Raw genomic sequence first — 22269 nt, 5'->3', positions numbered from 1 at the left:
TTCGGGAAAGTTCACCGAACATGGCCGCAATGTTCGGCATGTTCGGGCCGAACCCCGAACATCCCGCTTTTGGGGGCCCTATGGGGTCGCAGGCATAAGGGGGGAGCATGCCCCGATCGCCGGGGGGGGGGGGTCAGAAATTCCCCCCACCCCCTCCGCTAGCGCTCCCCCCTCTGCCCGCTTCCCCATACAAAAGTTTCAGGAAGTACCGGTCCGGTGGTAGTGGGTGGCTGGCAGTGGGCGGCACTGTGAAGTGAGTGACTGAGGAGGAGGAGTCCGGAGAGTGACGCGTTGAGGGAGGCCGGGCAGCGGGCGGTTCAGCAGTAGTACTACTGTTGAACCGCCCGCTGCCCGGCCTCCCTCAACGCGTCACTCTCCGGACTCCTCCTCCTCAGTCACTCACTTCACAGTGCCGCCAATCAGCTATCAGGTTTCAATACCACCTCTATGCTGATGACACCCAAATTTATTGTTCTGCCCCAGACCTCTCCACACTACTATCAAAAGTCCCCAAATGTCTATCCGCTGTATCTACATTTATGTCATCCCGCTTCCTTAAACTCAATATGAGCAAAACGGAGATTGTGATATTTCCACCTTCACTCTCTGTTCCACCTCCCATTGTCACAATCAATGTAGAGAACACCCCAATAGCATCAACCCCCAAAGCTCGTTGCCTAGGGGTAACTCTGGACTCTGAGCTCTCCTTTAAACCACATATTAACACTTTAACTACCTCCTGCTACTTCCATCTCAAAAACATTTCCAGAATCCATCCCTTCCTTTCACAAGAAGCAACTAAAATGCTTGTGCATGCCCTAATCATCTCCCGTCTTGACTACTGCAACACCCTACTCTGGGCTCTATTCATAAAAAAGTTGTTGCGAGAAAACTCCTGGAGGGAAAATACCGCAGCGGTATTTTACACTTTTGGGTGGTCATTCAAAGAAATCTTGAAAGTTGCGATGCAAGAGCGGAGATCTCCCGCTGAAAGCTGGCGGTAAGCTGTCGGAATGCATGCGGAAACACTTCAGCCAGCAGAGTCCCTCCGTGCACTGCTCTCTCTGGGAGGTCTGTCCCATTCACTTGTATGTAATCCGCAAAATCAGAGGAAGCGGTATTTCCCGTCCACATACCGCTTCCTCTAATCTTTATGAATGGCCATTTTGTTACTTTTTTCTAGATAAATCTAGAAAAACACTGGAGAAGGCGGAAATTTCTCGCTCTGCTGGGGGATTGTAGATTTTCATGCGGGAACAGCTTTTATGAATGCCCACTTTGCTAAATAGACGGGAAAATCCGCTGTTTTGAGCGGAAAACTTGCGGTAAGGTTTTATGAATAGAGCCCTCTGTGGTCTACCAAAAAGCAGACTGGCACCTCCAATCCCTACTAAACTCTGCGGCCCGTCTCATCCACCTCTCTTCTAGATCCTCTGAGGCAGCCTCTCTCTGCCAATCCCTCCACTGGTTACCAGTTGCCCAAAGGATCCAGTTTAAACTTCTCACACTTGCATACAAAGCTCTACACAAGCTGTCGCCTCCATACATTTCCTCTTTAATCTCCAGATACCTCCCCGCTCGGACCCTCCGTTCCTCACAGGAGACCCTTTTGTCCTCCAGCCTAGTCACCTCCTCTCACTCTCGCATCCAAGACTTCTCACGGGCGGTCCCTCTCCTTTGGAACTCTCTCCCTCAGCCGGTTCGTCATGCCACGAGTCTGGAAACCTTCAAACGTACTCTGAAAACACACCAGTTCAGAAAAGCCTATAATTTGCTATAGGCAGCACTGGAGGCACACTGGCTCACCCACTAATCCTGGTGTTTCCTTCCCCTTTGTTTCCTCCCCACTACCCTCTAGATTGTAAGCTCGCAAGGGCAGGGACCTCCTCCTAGTGTTTCTCATACTGCTGTAATTTTAACATATGTATATGTACCAACTACATATCAACTATGTATGTATCTGTATTTATTCTATTCAATGTCATGACTGTACAGTGTCTGGTATTTCTTATGTATATTTGTTCCCCATTATTTGTTTGTACTATGTACAGCGCTACGGAAGATGTTGGCGCTATATAAATAAAAAATAATAATAATAATAATAATAATAATAATAATAATAATAATCTGCTAAACCAAGGAAGTGCCGCAATTTCACTGATTCCCAGACCGACTGACAGCTGGTCACCGAGCAGAGAAGTATTTACCATAGTTTCCCATTTGTTTACTATGGCGTCTTGAGGAGTGAAGGGTACTAAGGTAGCATAAGCACAACCAATGCTAGAAGCTTCACACAACATCTCACACATTTAGATGAATGCTGCCATTCATATTAATGCAGGATGTGGTTGAACCCAGCAGTAAACAATGCTCACAGATGCCGACAGTTGCATCTTTTGCCTATAAGCATACGCTGCAATGTTGGGACACTGGCCCTTATGCTGGGAACACATGACGCAGTTTCACGCCCGATCAAAGGGTGAACATAACAGGAAGTTGTACAGTGTGTGTATACATATCCAAACTGCTCCCTATCAACAAAGGGATCAATTTTCCAATAACTTTGCAAAATCAATCCTTATCTTGATCAGAAAAAGATTTGATATAATCACTCATTTCCCATTGATTGGACAGGAAGTTGCATTGTGTATTCCCAGCATAAGCGCTGCAAACAAACTATACCAAAGTCGAACATATCTAAAGGCAGAAGATTTCAACACTATTATGCTGGGTACACACAGATTTTCTGGCATTAGATCAGTTATTTCCAACATGTTCGATTTGCTTTGCCGATCGATTTCCTATTAAAGTTAACGTAAATCGATCGGAAAGCAAATCGGACATGTTGGAAATCGATTGACATTACATTGGCCAGAAAATCTCATAGTGTGTACCCAGCATAAGTCGAATTCACATCTCTGATCACAAAATTAGACAGAGTCTGTGGAAGCAGATTGAATGATGCAAGTGATCGCACAGCTGCACATCTGTCAGTCACTCTCCCCTCCAGCTGTTCTCCACATTGAGCACCAGGCACTTACCGAGAAGACAGCGTTCTGCAGCCCGAAGGGAATGGGGGTGAGTCTGGCCAGGGCGACCACCTTGAGGCCGCCGCCCCCCTCCACCACCCTGATGACGGCCCCCAGCTTCTGGCTGCTCTCGATCTTGGCCAGAACCCAGTGGGTGAGCAGCTTCTTGCAGAGCAGGTGGGCGATGAAGGTGCCGATCAGCACGCCGACGATGACCAGCCCGATGCCCAGCACCAGGCCGTACAGGTAGCCGGCCGCCACGTTCAGCACGATGTAGCCCCACACACAGGGCAGGGAGACCAGGATGAAGCCGACGATGAAGAGCAGCAGCCCGACCGCGCCGTCCAGGCTCTCCACCCACAGCAGCAGGTCCTTCAGGTAGTGCCGGGCCAGGGCCAGCGAGGCGCAGCACACAGCACTCAGTGCGCACAGCAGCAGAAGGCTCCGGCACCAGCACGCCCCGCCGCCCGGGCAGCTCCACACCGCATCCCGCTGCTGCTCCTCCTCCCCTCCCAGCAGGCTGTCAGCGGCGGGATCCCGGCCGTGCAGCCAGCGGCCCAGCGTCTGGCGGCCGAGGAGCTGCAGCGACATGATGTGTCACGCGGCCGCCCGCAGCGATCTCCCCGGCAGCGGCAGCATCGTCCCCGTCCTGGCAGCGCTCTCTCCTCCGGAGTCAGCGGAGCGCCCGTGCTCTAGCGTCCTGGCCGGCCAGGACCGCCCCCCTGCATGTATGCCATTGGCTGCGGGAGGCGAAACAAGCACCGCCTTCTTTGGTGGAATGTAGAGCGGTGGGCGCGTTGTTTGTGCACGTTGGCCGAGTAACACCGCCCTCAGGCTACGTTTTTCAGGGAAGCCACGCTCTTCAGGCGCAGAAGTCTTATTTTTCCTGACCTCCAGTCGGCGTAGTGATGAGGACTGAGGAGAGGGGCTGAGCTGTAATTTGCGCTGCCGTGTACGTGTAATGGGAACAGCTGCTTGCCTTGCCTGACAACTGCATAACTATGATTTTTCTGAGGGAAAAAAAAGTTGCTTACCTCTGTAGCGGGGATGCTTTGGATCCTCTAGAACAGGGGTGCCCATTGGGTAGATCGCAATCTAACGGTAGAGTGCAAAGGGCTTCAAGATAGATGCTAACCGCACTACATTTTGCATTCTGTATATACAAGTGTGCTCCTAAAATTGTACATAGGTAGATTATTTTAACTTGCTAATTTTTAAAGTAGCTCACAAGCCAAAAAAGTGGGCGCCTTTGTTCTAGACGCTTCTCTGATCCATCTTGAACCCACTGCTGATCGCCAGGACACTTTGGCAATTGGCACTTGCGCACAGTCGTGCACAGACAAGAGCACAGGCCTGTGATTCCATTTGACAAGCCCTTGTCGAATAGGTTCAGAGGGTCCCAGTGCTGGAACGTTGTAAGTCGGGTTGGTTGTGGTTATTAGATTCAACAGCAAAGGCCTCTATTCTGTTGTTGATCTGTAAAACAAATCAGTTGTCAGTAAAAAAAAAGAGCTTGATCCCAGAAATCACTGCGCGGCATAGTTGCTTAGTGGATAGCACTCTCCTCTTGCAGTACCAGGTCTCTGGTTTGAAACTGTCCCAGAACACCATGCATGGAGTTTCTATCTTCTCCATGTGTTTGTGTGGGTTTCCAATTGGCATTCCAGGTTCGTCCCACATTCTAAAAACATACAGAAAAGTTAAGTGGCTTATCCCAAAAACTAGTCTAACGTTCGGTTTCCACTTCCGCATCACGTTCAGCCAGCGGGATTGGACAGTATAATGTCTGCACCGATGGTCCACAGTGATGCAGCTGGAGCCAAGGGCAGATTTGTACCCCCATAGACTATATGGGGGAATGCATGCACCTGGCCCAGGAGTATCATGGACTGTACAGAAGTGCAGTCTATTTTCTGCCGCGGATTCATTGCAGCATGACAAGTGTGAACGGCTCCAATGTATAACATAGGAGCGTTCGCTCTGCTTAGCAATGAGCAGAGAATGGACCAAAAAAAAGTCCATTCTCCACTCTAGTGGGAACACAGCCTCAGACTATGATGGACATGTGACTATGGTAGGGATTAGATTGTGAGATCCTCTCAGGGACAATTAGTGACAAGATAGTCTGTAAAGCGCTGTGGAAGATGTATAAATACAAAATAAATCTAGGAAGTCTTCTCTCCTTCCAAGTAGTATCCTGCTCCAAAAATCCTGATTAAAGTAAACCTGTAAAATAGAAAACCCCAGAAAACGGATACTTACCTCAGGAATGGGAAAACTATTCATCAGGCTCGCGCCTGTGCAGTAGCATGAACCCCACTATTTCTGCCGAAACAAGTCCGTGCCACTGCGCATGCGTGAGCCGTCAACAAGTGTGTTTTTGGAGGGGACAGCCCTGGCAACAGGCCGGTGATGGATCCTTCTGAGGCTTCCTCCTGCCAAGGTGAGTTCTCCTGAGGAGCACTTTTTTTCGAATGAACTTAAATGTTTTTATCTATTTCCTAAATAACAAATTACATTTTCTTTCTTCCTACGTGTGGCAGGAAGTCCTCCTCTGTCACTTACACCTTCTACAAGATGCCACTCAGCTTTTATGCTAACTATGTATAGCCCGCAATTTGCCAAGCGGGTAGCCCTGACGCCCGATATTTAATTGGGATCCTCTGGGCACCCAAATTTTCCATCATTGCTGCTAATCACGGCTTTGTGGCGGAGGATAGAGAGTTAGGCACCACAGGGGGGGGGGGGGGTTAGGTTTAGACACCACCAGGTCAGGTTAGGCATCATTAGAGGAAAGGTCAATGGGAACCTTTGAAAATAATTATTGTCCATTTCCTTACCTAGGGTTTCTTTCAGCCCCCACACTCCACTGTTTCTCCTCTGTCCCTCTCAGTAAGCTGCCACTGCGCATGCATGGCGCTGGCCGCGCACCTCCTCTATCGGGCTCCTGCGGCGGGGATCATTATGCGAATGTGTGCTAGCAATTTTTGCTTACTGCGTAAAGCGCTCCCAACCACGGAAGCACCTTGGAGGAGGCATAGGGCCGCGCATGAGGCAAGGTGGACACCGGGGCAACCGAGCAGTGCAGGATGACAGCAAAGGACCAGGTAGACTTCAGGGGGCTGGAAGAAGCCACAGGTAAGTAAATGGGGAATTATTTTTTTCACTTCCTTTAAAGTGTCTCTGGTACGTTCCTTACCTGGGTCTTCCTTAAGCATCATTAGGGCTACTCATCCCTTGCCGCCTCCCTGGTTGACTCCTGTCACCTGCAATTGTCCCCTGGGAGTGATCTGCGCCTGCGCATAAGTACTGCACAAGCGTAGACTGCTCCCAGGGACGGGAACGCGCCTGGCTAGACCGCGCATGCATGATGGAGCGTGACTCGGCCAGGCTTTTGGGGACAATTGCAGGTGACAGGAGTTACCCAGGGAGATGGCGAGGGATGAGCAGCCCTAATGGGGCTTAAGTAAGCCCCAGGTAAGTAAGGAACCTATTTTTTTCACTTCCTTTAAAGTGTCTCTGGTACGTTCCTTACCTGGGTCTTCCTTAAGCATCATTAGGGCTACTCATCCCTTGCCGCCTCCCTGGTTGACTCCTGTCACCTGCAATTGTCCCCTGGGAGTGATCTGCGCCTGCGCATAAGTACTGCACAAGCGTAGACTGCTCCCAGGGACGGGAACGCGCCTGCCTGGCGCCCACTAGGGCAGCCTCGGTCACATCGGCTCCTGGCAATCTTTAGTTTAGTTTAGTTTATTTAGTTTCTGTCCTAGTTTTAGTGTATAGTGTAGTATAGTATAGCATAGTATAGTCCAGTTTCTAGGTTTAGTGTAGTGTGTCTCGGTGCATTTAGGGCCAAAAGCAGCCTTAGCCCCTACCTGCTGCGTCTGCGTTTGCTCCTCTGGACTGCCGCCGAAAGCCACCACGGGTTCTCTGGTCTCCATCCTGCCGAAGAGGCAACCCAGGTATACCACTGAAGCAGTGCCGGGTGCCAGGACTTGGGGTCCCTTCCAAACAAACTCCGCAGCCCCTACATCAGCTGGGGGTGGGCCCCCCACGTGGTCGCTGGTCGCCATCCCTGCTCCCGCAAGCCACCTGAGCATCCTGCTCCAACTCTTCCTCCTTATCAGCCTAGGAGTGCAGTCTGCCGACGACTCTGCAGGGACCTCTACTTCAGCCGCCCCCCAGCTGCTGCTCAGCTTCTCTCCTGCCACCAGAGGGTCTCTACGCATCCGTCCCTTCCACCCACGTGGTCCCTCCGGCCTGCCTCAGCTGAGCTCCATCTCCCTCCGGCGGCTCAACTGCGAGGCCCATGTGGCTCCCCCAGCCTGCACCAGCTGATCTCCTCTCTCCACTGGCTCATCTGCGATCTTCCTCCAGCTCCGATCCCCCTGCAGCCAGTGCAGTGCAGCACCATCCATCTGCTTCCTGGCTCCCAGCCGCGGCCTCCCTGTGCTCAAGGACGGATTACCTGGTATCTGGGGGCCTGCCTTCCATCAGCTGTCAACCCCTGACCCCCGATCATCACCACATGGGAGACCTCCTGAGCCCTGTCGCCTCTCCTTCTGACCCATTTACAAAGCCCAGAAAGGTTAGTAATCACTCCCTGCTACCCACAGAAGCCTCAGAGGATTGCTCAATGCTACGTTGCTGCAAGCAGCGAGAGGGAACTCACTCTGCTTACAATTTGTACTGCTCATGGACTGTGTGCTCCTCTGCTATGTAAAGTGTGCTGCTTTGCTTTACTCTGACTGTGCTATATACTGTGTACTGTGTGACTGTGTGCTCCTCTGCTATGCTCATGGCAGTGTGCTGCTGTACCTTGCCATAGACTGTGTGGCTCATGGACTGTGTGCTCCTCTGCTAAGCTCAAGGACAGTGTGCGGCTTACTCTGCTATGGACTGTGCTACTGTGCTGCTCAGGGACTGTGTGCTACTCTCACTTTGCTCAGGGACGGTACTGCTTAGGGACTGTGGCCAGGTTGTCTAGTTGCTCTCCATGTACTGCACACCCCTTGCTTGACCAGCAGTTCTGCGCACTGCCCTAACTGGCATGGTCTGATCTATTGACTGGGCGCTGCTCGTGCACGCCATGGCCCCAGGGGCCCACGGTCGGTAACCTGGCTACTGAGCCGCCGCGCACTAGCTCTCACTACTGTGCACACTGCTCCACGGCCGATCACCGTACGGTCATAACCAAACACAACCGGTCCCTCCGCCACCGCTTAGCGAAGGGGAGTACCACTCCATGGCAACCCGGTACTTCGCCCCTCTGTCCAGGGAGGAGCTACTGGAGTGGGAACCCCTATCCCAGAGCAATCCATCACCAGGACCCCCCCTGCAGGACGTAATCTGGGCTCACATCGAACACCTGACCGGCAGCGCCAACGCTCCCCCAAGGAGAACTCGCCACAGGGGTAGAAGAGCGGGTGCACTAGTGAGACTAAAAAGGAAAGGACTTCGCTCTCCAGTCCCGGCCATCCTCCTGGCAAATGTATGCTCCCTCCCAAACAAGGTGGATGAGCTACTCCTACTGCTTGACAGCAAATCCTCCATCGCCAAGAACACTCCTGTCCTCTGCTTCACCGAGACCTGGTTGAATGACAACGTACCGGACAACTCACTACACGTGCCAGGCTACAACCTCCTCCGTGCAGATCGCGATCAGGCCCTTTCTGGGAAAAAGAGGGGAGGAGGCATATGCTTTTACATAAACACCGCTTGGTGCACTAGCTCAGCAACCCTAAGTAAGATCTGCACACCAGACGTTGAGCTCCTAGCCTTAAACTGCAGGCCACAGTATGCACCCAGGGAGTTCTCCTCATTTGTCCTCGTCGGGGTCTACATCCCCCCGGATGCTAACACCACAAATGCCATTCGAACACTTAGCGACACCATCTCCCAGTGGGAAACTGCACTTCCGGAAGCCCTCTTCATCATTCTGGGGGACTTCAACAATGCAAATCTGCGTCAGGAGCTGCCTCGGTATAAGCAGCACATCACGTGCCCCACCAGAAATCACAACACCCTAGATCATTGCTACACAGTTTTAAAGAACGCGTACAAAGCTGTTCAGGGAGCTGCCCTGGGGAACTCTGACCATAACCTTATCCACTTGATCCCCACCTATAGAAGGCTCCTTGAGTCCTCGAAGCCCATCATCAGGACTGTCAGAAAATGGACAGAGGAGGCAAAGCTTGAGTTACAGGCATGTTTCGACTGCACTGATTGGATGACCCTGGAGGCACCCTCCCTGGAGGAGTGGACAGAGAACGTCACTTCCTATATCAGCTTCTGCGAAGAGTCATGCGTCCCAACCAAGATCTTGAAGGTCTTCCCAAACAACAAGCCTTGGTTCAACAGCAAGCTGCGCCGGCTGCGAAAACTCAAGGAGGAGGCACACAAGTCCGGCTCCCCTGAGGATTTCAGGGCAGCTAGGAACTCCCTAAACCGAGAACTGAGAGCTGCAAAAAGGGCCTACTCTGACAAGCTGGGTCTTAGTCTCCAGTCTAACAACCCACGGGAGGTATGGAAAGGCTTTAGAGCGGTGACGAACTTCAAAGCCCCCACACATCATGCGACCCCAAGCACCGAACTGGCTGCAGAGCTCAACGAGTTCTACTGCAGATTTGAGCACCAATCTGTGCAGCTAGGGGTCCCTGCACCCGTGCCAAGGGGAGCTCCTCCCCTCCCATCCCCACCGCCGGATCATGACCCCCCTGTGCCAGTTGTGGTCCAGGAAGTGGATGTACTGAGACTCCTCCGCAGAATCAACCCCAGGAAAGCCGCCGGTCCAGACGGTGTGTCATCAACCTGCCTGAGAACCTGTGCAGATCAACTTGCTCCTGCCCTGACCCCCATCTTCAACAGGTCCCTAGCGGAAGGCAAAGTACCCTCCTGCCTCAAAAGATCTCTGATTATCCCAGTTCCCAAAAAGCCAGGAAACACAGAACTTAATAACTTCAGGCCTGTAGCCCTTACCCCTGTCATCGCAAAGATCCTCGAACGTGTTGTTCTGGCCCTCCTGAAGTGCTCCACTGACGCCCTCCTCGACCCACACCAGTTTGCATACAGAGCCAACAGGTCCGTGGAGGATGCCATAAACATCAGCCTGTCATACATCACTGAGCACCTTGACAAACCAGACTCCTATGCTAGGATCCTGTTCTTGGATTTTAGCTCTGCGTTCAACATCATCTGCCCTGTCATCCTGCTTGATAACCTTAGGCAGCTTGGAGTCAATCCCACCCTGTGTGCGTGGGTCAACGACTTTCTTTCCAACAGAACGCAGCGGGTTAAGCTCGGAAACTGCTCCTCCCACGAAAAAACCACCAACGTAGGGGCTCCGCAAGGGTGTGTGCTGTCCCCGCTACTTTTTTCTCTGTACACCAACAATTGCACCTCATCTGCAGACTCCGTCAAAGTCATCAAATTCGCAGACGACACCACTATCATCGGCCTCATCGACAACAGAGGTGAGCACGCTTACCGAAGCGAGATTGAGAGGATCAGCAATTGGTGCAAGGGAAACAAGCTCGTTCTCAATGCGACAAAAACTGTTGAGCTTATTGTAGACTTCAGGAAGCACCTCTCCACACTCTCCCCAGTCCTCATTGATGGAGATACAGTCTCCAGGGTGTCCGACGTACGGTTCCTCGGTACAACCATAACTAAGGACCTTAAGTGGGAGCAAAACACCTCCAGGATACAGAAGAAGGCCCAGCAGAGGCTATTCTTCTTGCGTCAACTGAAGAGATTCGGTATGCCACGCGAACTGCTGACCAGCTTTTACACCGCTACCACGGAATCCATACTCTGCTCCTCCGTCATTGTATGGTATGCAGGGGCATCCACCAAGGACAAGTACAAACTCCAAAGGGTAATTAACACGGCGGAGAAGATCATAGGCTCGCCCCTGCCACCACTGGACCTCCTCCACACAGCGAGACTGGGGTCGAGGGCTTCCAAGATTTCACAGGACCCCTCTCACCCGGGGAACCACTACTTCAAATTTATGCAAACAGGCCGACGTTACAGGACCATCTATTCCAGAACTACCAGGCGCAGGAACACATTCTTCCCTCAAGCTGTCCTCCACCTAAACTCCAACCCTCCCTCCGTCACCGTCCGCAGCACCTAGCCCCTAGCCAATGCTCGGATCCCTGAACTCTCACCACTCTGGGCAGTACTGCCCTTCACTCTAGCTGCCAGTGCCCTCAAATGAACTGTTCCCCAGTTTCCACAATCGATGCGGCTATACCTGTCTCGTTGTATATTCCTGTCTGTTCTTGTATTGTCTGTTATGTAAGAATGCCTATGCCATGTGTACCACAACCAATTCCAGGCACGACAACTGTCGTACTTGGCGAATAAAGTGATTCTGATTCTGAACCTTAGACGCGTCTCGTCTCAGGTTCACTTTAAGGTTTAGATAATGGTAGAGGGAGGGTTAAGAGTTAGGTAGAGAGAGGGTTGTGTGTGAGAGTAGTGTTAGGTCATAGTAAAATATTGGTAAAGATTACAGATATTTTACTATCAAAATGAAGTAGTAGAACATCAGTAATTTTACTGATATTCAACTAGCGCAATGTCTTTTTTTTCCAGGCGCCTTTATTAAATGTACGCGGTCCAGACAGCCTGTTCTCAGAACGCAGGGTGTGCTGCGAACCAGGAAAATCTAGGACATAAGCAAAATCAATAATGTAGTATAACTACATTATTGATTAGGCGCTCATTAGGATTAGGGACCTTTTGGAGGATAGCCGCACTAAAGGTCCAACTCTCCTTTAGTTGTGTACAGACAGCTGGTGAAAATTACAAACAGCTGATTATCGTTTTCCACACACATCACCATAACCTCACTGAATTTCCCACAGTGATAGTTCGGTCTAATGATTGTTGGGCGCGTTCCATTGTAAGTGAAACATTAATAATATTACGCAATAGAAATGTGTGTCAGTGTCTGAGTGGGTTGGCAGCACTGTCTTGAGATGTGACTGGCAGAGAAAATATCACAATATTTGGCAGGCTACCAGTAACTTCATTTTCAATCTTGCATGTGGATTAGGTGAGATATAAACACGTCAATGGCTGGCATTCACATGTAGGAAACGTATACTGCTTAAGGGTATTTATTATTTATTTTTTCATAGACATTACAGCAAATTTTATTTTGATTTTTTTTTTTTTTTTACAGATTGTACATACAATTTATGAATGGCTAGATATCAGTGCTCTTAAAGGTTTGTAAATGAATAGCTGAAAGCATAAGCATCAATTGCACCATTTGTTTGACTAACTCAGGGGTGGGCAAACTTACTTGAGGGCCACATGGAATTCTCAAGTTTGACTGGGGAGCTGGACCAGGATAGGAGTGTGGGGTGCAAAGCATGCTGGGAAAAAATGAGTGTGGCCATGACAGGATGTGGGCGGAGCTAACTAACATAACAGTGTAACGCAAAGACAGTGGGCCCAAGTTTTCTCCAAAAGCACAGGCAATGTGACCCTAAAGGTAATTAGACAACGATCCCCCACCCACAAAGAGCAAATGACAGCAGACAGTTTTCTTTAGCACCAAATAAAAAAGGCCCAGGAAAAGCAGGCAGACCCCTTCAGACAGCAATAAACGTAACGCAGGAGCGTTTCACCGCGAAATATACATAATGTGGCAGCGTTTCTTCAGAAAATACACATAATGGGCACAGCATTTCCCCAGAAAATTGTAATAAAAGCTGGAGAGGCAGCCGCGGTGAACAGCGCTACCACCGCAGCTGCCTCCAGCTCCCTGTTTAGCAGCATATCCGGGCCTCAGGCATCTAGCACGCCAAGGACGGAACTGTCAGTTGCACATAGGGTTGCCTTGTCGCGCGCGCGCGCGCGTAGACAGGACCTTTATGCGGGGAGGAGGCACGTCAGCTGACCGGGTGGTCGGCTGACGTCAGAGGAGCCGCTCGCCGCTCCTCATTGGTTGATTGCAGGGGGCGTGCCTGGAGGGTCTTCTCTGCTTCATAAGCATAGCTGTGTCACTCGCAACTTGTCTGCTGTTGCGAATACTTGGTGTTAGCGCTCAGACCCTTAGATAGTTCCGGTGTGCTTTGATTTGAGAGGAAACCGGGGATTTCACACAAGATAGGAATTGTTTGATAGCCTTAAAGATTTACCTTACTGTATTATTATTTGTGCAGGACTCTGGCTCGTTCTGACCACTCTCTTGCTCAGTGATTCTGTACCTTTGCTCATCTGATCTTGCTGCCAACTCTGCCTGTTTATATCTTCCTGACTCTGCCTTCCGATTTTGTACTGCATCTGTCTGTCTGTTGCCAAACCCGATCTGTCTGACTACTCTACTCTCACCAGAGGGCCCTTGACTCTGGTGAGAGGCACTGTACTGATAGTACTGACCAGCTCCTCTGGTGAGGTATAGCTCTGATCAGTATTACTGTTGCACCAAACACCATCTGTATTTGTTGTCACATCAGCTTCTGATATACCAGTATTATAGGTGATTTTGCAGATCACCTTATAATCAGGTATAGATCTGCATTATAGGTGGTGCTGCAGATCACCTAATAATCAGAATTCTCGTTCTTGCTGACACAAATCATTACAAAAATACACATAATGACACAGCGTTTTACCCCCCCAAAAAAACAGATAATGGCGCAGCGTTTCACCAGAAAATGCACGTAATGCATCAGGTGTTTTTGTGGCCACACTTGTTGTGGCCGAGGGTTTCCGTCGCAATCATTTTTTGCGATTATCGCATGCTGTTACTGGCGCGCACCCGCTCAAGCATTTTGTCCCAAGACTTCCCAGCATGTCTGATCGATATATGCGACCAACTTGGGCCAAAATTGGTTGAACTGTCGATCGGGCATGCTCTTGGCGGCACTGATTTTCATCAGATTTGATATTAATAATTATCGAACCTGATGGTCAATTGGTCGCCAAGTCTACAGCTGTATGGCCACCTTAAAGCCTCACACTCACCGCAATGACCCAGGAAGATGGATCCAGCGACGGCTCCCTCACGACGAGCGTTTAGCGTTTCACCTTACTGCTGGTGAGTCACGCGATGTTACACAGCGGCACGAACGAGACTTCTAGCGATTGTGGTGCTTTACGCGGTGCAATAATACATAAATATAAAGAGCAATCATCTATAAATATAAAGAGCAATAATACTTACACAGATGATGCCGGTCTTTATCTTCTTTGGACCCTAAGCAACATTAGCATATTAATGCGCCATGCTCAAAAAATCACCGATTGTTGGCAAAATCACCACGTGGGTACACAGCTTAAAGAGACTCTGAAGCGAGAATAATTCTCGCTTCAGAGCTCATAGTTAGCAGGGGCATGTGTGCCCCTGCTAAACCGCCGCTATCGCGCCGCTAAACGGGGGTCCCTTTACCCCCAAATCCCCCCCCCCGCAAGACTTGGTCGTGGATTTGGTCGTTCCTGGAGGCAGGGCTAACGTCTGCAGCCCTGCCTCCAGTCGCGTCTATCAGCGGCGCATCGCCGCCTCTCCCCGCCCCTCTCAGTGAAGGAAGACTGAGAGGGGCGGGGGAGAGGCAGAGATACGCGCTGACAGAAGCGCGTGGGGCAGGGCTGCGGCGGTTAGCCCTGCCCCAACCAGGAAGCACTCCCCCGCTGCACCGAGGGCATTTGGGGGATCAGGGACCCCCGTTAAGCCGCGGGATAGCGGCGTTTTAGCAGGGGCACACATGCCTCTGCTATCTATGAGGTCTGAAGCGAGATTTATTCTCGCTTCAGACTCTCTTTAAAGAGGAGCTGTTAGGTATAAGGTCTCAGAGAAAAAAACACATATCAGTAGCTAAATATTGGCTTGGCTTACAGTACATATGCATTTCACTGTCCACGTTTGGATTTCACAGAATTTTTATATAGTATTTGCAGAGAATGATGCTCCTGACAGCTCATGGCAGGTTCTATGTTTGTCTGTCTCCTATGAAGCCAATTGTGATGTCATATCCTCCCTGCTTCCTGATGATTCGACTCACAAAAAGGATCGTAATAGACAACACCACTGTGCAGTGAATATTAATTAGCCATGTGGCTAGGAACAATAGCAGACTCATGCAGTATACTCTAACGGAACATGTGCCCTGTGATTTTTCAGTGCTGTGAGTTTATGCTGCTGTTACAAGCTGCTGTAACATGAGCCTGTAACTTCTCACTGTGAAAGCAGCCTTAGGGCGTGATAGGGAAATGAAGGGGATGACCCATGGTAGTGCAGAGTGGGGAGAAGAAGCAGCCCCAGAATGCTTTGCAGTATCTGTTATGCGTCCTGCGGCCTCCTTAGGAGCTTGGGAATAACCAGCCTTGCTGTTCAGCACACATCAAAGTAAGAGAGATTTTTAACTTCAGTATTGCCTTTTTGGCTTCCTTCTAAACTGTTTAACACAGGAGAATAGAGGTTTAAATTAGCTTTTGCAGCCTGACAGTCACTCTTTAAGGGTTTTGTTCCAATTTCTGCAATCTGAACCAGACATCTGTTCGTGCTAATTACGGGATGCGTTGACACTTTTGCACATGGACCATTGTTTACAATACTAGTGTCATGTTTACCTCCTAATTATTCATGGTAATGTATAGGACCCAGGGTTAATTAATTACTTCTCTGCTCTGTACTTAGTGCCCTTTCTGTATAGAGTGCTGTAAAGCCAGGGTTTTGCCCCTGGAAGCCTGCTTCTTAAAGGGACACTGAAGCGAAAAAAATATATGATATAATAAACTGGTTGTGTACTACGGAAAATTACTATAACATTAGTAGCAAAGAAAATATTCTCATATTTTTATTTTCAGTTATATAGTGTATTTTTATAACATTGCATCATTCTCTAATATTTGCAGTTTACACACTACTCAGCATTCTAAATTATTTTACAGAGCAGCCCAGTGAACTATTGATTTGTCCTCTGGATAGAAGAAGAAAATACAGTGACTGACAGTTGAGATAACCTTCAGAAGACAAAGCTCTCTGCGATTTTGAAAGTCGTGTAGCTCAATGGCTCTTTTGCATAAATAACAACTGGAGTTTCTTAACTCTTCCTGTGCTGGAAACAATATTAGACTCATATCTCTGCTCCTAATGTTTTATTTCTTAGCTGCACTACACATACAAATCATTATATCATATATTTTTTTTTCGCTTCAGTGTCTCTTTAACATGGGACACAAGTCAAAACTATAATGTTTGTGTTATGGTGGTCACACATTTTACAATTTTTCAGTTCGATCTTATCATAGTTCAATTAAAATGATTGATTGTGTGAATGAAACAAGAGAAAATATTTTTTTTTGATTAATAAATTCAGTCGAAATTGTCTTTTTTTTCAATTAAAATTGATCGGAAAGATTGGAAAAATGAGATCAATTCTGTCAGAAATTGAATGGTGTGTGGAAGGTTGTATTTTGGCCTAATTATAAGTTTACATTCAAGAATAAAGAATCATTATTGTCAAAGTGACACATTAGATAACATTTATTTCTTCATTGTAATGAATGTAGTGTTGTTGATTAAAATAAAATGAGGAACAGATTTGTTAAAGGACCACTCCCATGAATGAATGAATTTTTAATCATCCAACAGTAGATATTTGTAGTATATAGGAGTCTTGCTGTGTTTTTTTTTTTTTTTTTTGTGATGTCTCTTTAATTTACATTATGTCTCTGAAATCTGTGTCCGTCAGTCCCTTGCATAACGTTGACAGACTTTTGTATCTAGATAGACATAGCAGGGGTTTTTTTTTCAGGGTGTGTAAAAAAAAAAAGTCAAATGGTTTATCCCAGCAAACTCAACTGTCAATATTACAATGCTCGCACTTACCCTCATCAATAAGGACCCCCCGCATTCAGGCATCCCGCAGGCTGTGATGGAGGCAGCTGTCAGCGCAGACTTTGCTGCGCAATGAGACGCTCTTCCTCTTACTGGCTTCGCCTGCGGGTCTTCCACTGATGACGTGCACGTTATGACTCTGAGCCGCTCTGCAGTGTTCTTGACAGTACGTGCTGCCCCCTGTCTATCGTAGCCCAGAGTCATAACGCGCACGTCATCAGTGGCAGATCACGATTGTGCCAAAAGCTACAATATGTGTGTGATAATTGGAGCAACAAAAAAAAAAAAAAAAAAAACCATTGAAATTGTTGCATTAAATTTTTTTTTTACAAATTGTAATGTGTGTGGCCACCATTAGAATAAGGAAAGGATGTCACATCTGTTGGCTATTAAAGGAAACCCAATATTAGAGGCCTACTGCATATGGAAATTTTTTTCAAACAATGCTGATTGCTTGGTTGAATTGTGCCGACAGAACTCAGATTAGTGGAAGGCTGTAGCCATTTAAAGAACATCCGAGATGAAAATAAACTGATGAGAAAAACAATTGTATCTAGCCTCCTCCACCTAAAAATGACTTTTTAAGATATTCCACAGTTTTATTTTATATTTAAATCTAGTTTTTAAGTTTTTACTAATTCATTGTCTCTGCTCAAGGTCACCTTCATTGAAGTATGCTAGAGCTCAAATCTATGAATTATTGACCCTTTTTATCTCTTTCCTGCTCCAGGAAGCCTGCCAGGAAAGTATTTTATGGCTGTAATTACTTATCAGTGAGGGTTATGCTATAGTCTGACTTAGTCTGACCCGGTCCCGACCCGGATAGAAACTGTCACTTGCATACGTGATGATTAACTCTTTCAGTCAGAGAAAGAAAAAAAGGAAAACAGCATAGTTATTTGTGTGCTAGGCACTGTAAATACCCATGTCTATCTCATCATGCCACATGTCACCTCGGGTATCCTTTAAAGCAAACCTGAAGCGAAAATAAACTTAATTTAATGCAACAATTTCAATGTTTTTTTTTTGTTGCTCCAATTATCACACACATATGTTCGCTTTTGGCACAATCGTGATCTGCCACTGATGACGTGCGCGTTATGACTCTGGGCTACGATAGACAGGGGGCAGCACGTACTGTCAAGAACACTGCAGAGCGGCTCAGAGTCATAACGTGCACGTCATCAGTGGAAGACCCGCTGGCGAAGTTAGTAAGAGGAAGAGCGTCTCATTGCGCAGCAAAGTCTGCGCTGACAGCTGCCTCCATCACAGCCTGCGGGATGCCTGAATGCGGGGGGTCCTTATTGCTAAAAAGCCCCCCATAACAGCTCTTTTGAGAGCTAATGTTGTTCTTGTGATCTGTTTTTTGTTGTTGTTTTTTTTGTGTGGCCCACTGACACTTGCATATACAGCCCTGTCAGTCAGTCGCAGCTGGCCCTTGGTAATTCCTATAGAGTGCAAGGCCCAGCACATTCAGTGACTACCTTTTCACTGCACGTGTGTGACAGCTGCACATTTGTAATACTAGTTATTGCATACCTGTTCACGGTACCTGTGTGTGTGACAGCGGCACATTTGTAATACTAGTCACTGCATACCTGTTCACACGGTACCTGTGTGTGTGACAGCTGCACATTTGTAATACTAGTCACTGCATACCTGTTCACGGTACCTATGTGTGAGGCAGCTGCACAGTTGTAATACTAGTCACTGCATACCTGTTCACTGCACCTGTGTGACTGCACATTGTATTAGTCAAGTCAGTGCATACCTTTCACTTCACCCAATATGGGCAAAACAGGCAGAGGCAGGCCACCCGGCAGGTCTGTTCGAGGTCGTGCTGTCATGATTTCGTGCGGCCCTGGACCAAAGTACAGTGTTCAGAAGGCACGTGCCATTAACCCCCAAGATTGTCGGGACGTAGTTGACTCTTTTACACAGAACACCTCATCTTCCTCAGCTTCCGCATGGAACCGTGACATATCTTCTTCCTCCTGCTCTGATTCTGGCACCCCACTTAACACTCAGTCAGCTGCCACCACCAAAGTGCCATCATCCCAGGGCTCAGTGGTGTGCAAATTTTTTGTGTGTCTGCCTCAGATGAGAGCAATGCCATCTGTACTCTCTGCCACAAAAAATTGAGCCGTGGAAAGACCAGGACCCGCATAGGGACAACTTCCTTACGAAGGCACATGATGACAAAGCACAAACTGCAATGGGATGACCACCTTAGGAAAAGCAGCACACAAAAGCAAAGCCACACACTGCAGTGGAAGATACCAGGCCGCAATTATTTCTCAAAAAAGGTGATACCCAAACTGTACCGTGATGTTGAAAGGCAAGTGGTGTCATCTCTGGCACACAGCGTTGGGTCAAGGGTCCATCTGACCACGTGGTCTGCAAAGCACGGTCAGGCCTGCCCGAAGACTAAGTCAGTTTCCACACACAGCATCTCTGCCTGCATGCCGTGTGACTGTCTGCCCCAAGACTAAGTCGGTCCCCAGTCCCCACACAGCATCTCTGCCTGCAGGCCGCTTGACTGCCTTCTCAGCCACCACCAACAGGGTCCAGGACTCCAGGTGGATTCCTGAATTTTTAAGGCTGCTGCTAGCTGCGGCTGCTATAATAATTTTTCTGGTGCGTGTACATGCCTGCCTAGTTTTTCTGGCTGCAACAACAAAACAAAAGGCATGTACTGTGTCAATTCCCCTTCGTGATCCTTACCTTGCCGCGGTGAAGGGGCTTGCGTATCACAATGAAGCAATGACTGCCGGCTATATGAAAGTGTTGAGGGGCACACCCAAGATAATAAGGTTGTTGCTTCATTATGGACAGACCAAATTCGATCAGCTGGAAAGTCACTGTTGTTCTATCATTGAGCTACCACAGCCCGGTGACCACATGGGCTTGAAAACTGCCATAGCGTGCACTCTTGCCATGATGCGCACCAGTCCAGCACGACCGTCACTACACAAACAGCTGTTTGCGGTGCGTTACACAGTGAGTTTGGTGTGTCAGTGTGAAGCAGTACACTAATTACACTACCTGATTGATGTATTAACATGCAAGATGATTTAAAGCACTTTAGGCCTCGAATTTAGCATTGTAATGTGATTTCTGCCCTTAAAACGCGGCTGTGCGTCAAATCCAGATTATTCTCCTGGACTTTTGGCATGTATCCCACTCCGCCATGCAAAACTCCAGGTGTTAGACCCCTTGAAACATATTTTCCATCACTTTTGTGGCCAGCATAAATGTTTGTAGTTTTCAAAGTTTGCCTGCCCATTGAAGTCTATTGCAGTTCGCGAAGTTCGCCCAAACCCGAACTTTTGCGGAAGTTCGCGTTCGAGGTTCACGAACCTAAAATTGGAGGTTCGAGCCATCTCTATAGACTTGGTAGGACCATGAGATTATGATGGTCAGTGACAGTAGTAGGAGTTTATTGTTTCCAGTAAATTCCTGCATGAAGCGTTTGCAGATATGTTTTCTTCTCTTCTAGTATTGCCACCTAGCAGCAATTGGGGGGTGAGAAGGTCCGCCTCCTAAAGTTGTCACAGGTGTGGGCAGGCTCAAGATCTCTGGGGTCCAGCAGTCACATGACATTCCAAAAGATACAAAACAATACTCTTCCCTGTCCAGGAACACAAAAAAACAAAAACAAACAAACAAAAAAAAAAAAACAGGTCTAACAACCAAATCTCCCAAAAAATAATCACCAACCCCAAACAAGCTGACATGCCATTGAAAAAAAATATTCTGCCAGAGAAGGAAAGGGATAGAAAACAGAATGACTTCAGTACACTAAGGGTCTGTTTCCACTACACGCAGATTGGATGCAGAAAGACTCCAATGAATGCCTGATGGAAAATCTGCATCTGAAAAATCGTGTTTAGTGGAAACAGGCCCATAGGCATTCACTGGAGTCTTTTTTGCATCCATTCTGCGTGTAGGAGAAACAGGCCCTAACCGTTACCGCATTAAATGAAGTAGATTTTATTGAACATCTTGTGAAATGTCCATTTGTTAAAAGGAACTGAGCACATAAAAAAATTTATATTGAACCTCCCAATAAGCAAGGTTTGTAACATTGAATGCCGGGGGGTGGGGGAAGCACAATTGGTTACCTACGGGGGACTGCTTGTGTAGCCCCCCATCCCTGTGATGGTCAACATTTCTTCTGAAGCCGGCCGCACTTCAAAGGACCCGCGTCTTAAACTTTTCTGAATGCATGCCGGTAGCAGGGGGAGATGCACGTACCTCTACAGACGCCACCGCCAGCTACAAGTGAGGCAAGCCCCTGCTTGCGGTCTCACTTGAAGGGGGCGCCTCATTTGCTCCTTGTACCTGCCGGCCTGCCCTGTGCTAGCCACGGCCTCCCAGTAACCTACATAGCCCCGTTCCAGCGCAGACTCCTCTCGCCGCGGTCTCCTCCTCTTGCCGCGCTCTCCTCCTGTTGTTGCCTCGCCGGGTTCACGTCCTGCCTCTCATGATGTCAGAGGTGCCGCCGGAAGTAACCATGGCGGAGGAGAGTGTGGCAAGAGAAGGAGAGCACAGCGTGAGGAGTCAGCGCTGGAACGGGGTTATGTAAGTCTCCATTGGTGGCTGATACCTGCGTAACCTATACTTGGGCACCACCTGTCCCTGGCTACTTATACTGGGGCACCTATAGCTCACTACCTATACTGTGGCACCTGTACCTGGCTAAACAATACTGGTGCACTGGTGTTTTTCTCCCCATGATGACGCAAGACTGCGAAACCGTTTGGGAAGGTAACAGGCGGCACCATTGTCTATTGATTTTTACGATTGACCATTACATGCGTGCTAATCTTCCGGGGTTCCCAGTTTATGGGCCCTGTATGTGAGTTATTGTTTTTATATCTACTGCCTTTTAAACAAATTTTATCTAAATAAACGGGTTACGCTTAGATATTGCCGTTTTTGTTTTCCTACATAAATTCCTGAAACTTTACCTCCATACAGATGTCCACTGGATCTTCATGACGTCTGATGTTCCCTGGACGTTATCTGTGACCTGAGCCATTTTACAACCTTATAATGTGGGTTGTTGGGAACTGGTAAGCCTTTTCTTGTTTTGATGTTTGGCGGATACCTACCTCTGAGCAATTGATATATTGTAGTGAAGAATTTATCATTCCCTACATACAATGACTTTCTAAACCTGCGCTGACCTTTGGTGTAATACTGGTGCACCATCTATACCAGGCTACCTATACTGGGGGGACCTATACCTGGATACCTATACTGGGGGTACCTATACCTGGCTAGGACAGGGCAGGGGGACAAGAGGCGACACAGGGGGACATAGAGGGGGACAAAAGAGGAACGGGGGACAAAAGAGGCACAGGGTTCTGCACAACG

At 48.4% G+C, this 22269-nt stretch overlaps 1 protein-coding gene and 1 long non-coding RNA gene across 3 annotated transcripts in view; one reads left to right on the top strand and one right to left on the bottom strand.

The window, feature by feature from the left end:
- The window catches only part of TMEM64 (transmembrane protein 64), a 47196-nt gene extending 43478 nt beyond the window's left edge, over positions 1-3718 (bottom strand). The window contains exon 1 of the mRNA XM_068234870.1: positions 3042-3718. Within this exon, the coding sequence (XP_068090971.1) occupies positions 3042-3620 (579 nt within the window). The 5' untranslated portion in view covers positions 3621-3718. The remainder of the gene's footprint in view (positions 1-3041) is intronic.
- Positions 3719-3851: 133 nt separating this feature from the next.
- The window catches only part of LOC137517817 (uncharacterized), an 85782-nt gene continuing 67364 nt past the window's right edge, over positions 3852-22269 (top strand). For both annotated transcript variants that reach the window (XR_011020676.1, XR_011020675.1), the window contains exons 1-2: positions 3852-3981; positions 21871-21965. This is a non-coding gene — a long non-coding RNA (uncharacterized lncRNA). The remainder of the gene's footprint in view (positions 3982-21870; positions 21966-22269) is intronic.

Source organism: Hyperolius riggenbachi, chromosome 5, assembly GCF_040937935.1.
Source record: "Hyperolius riggenbachi isolate aHypRig1 chromosome 5, aHypRig1.pri, whole genome shotgun sequence".
Lineage (NCBI taxonomy): Eukaryota > Metazoa > Chordata > Amphibia > Anura > Hyperoliidae > Hyperolius > Hyperolius riggenbachi.
This window is presented reverse-complemented; position numbering and strand designations above follow the sequence as displayed.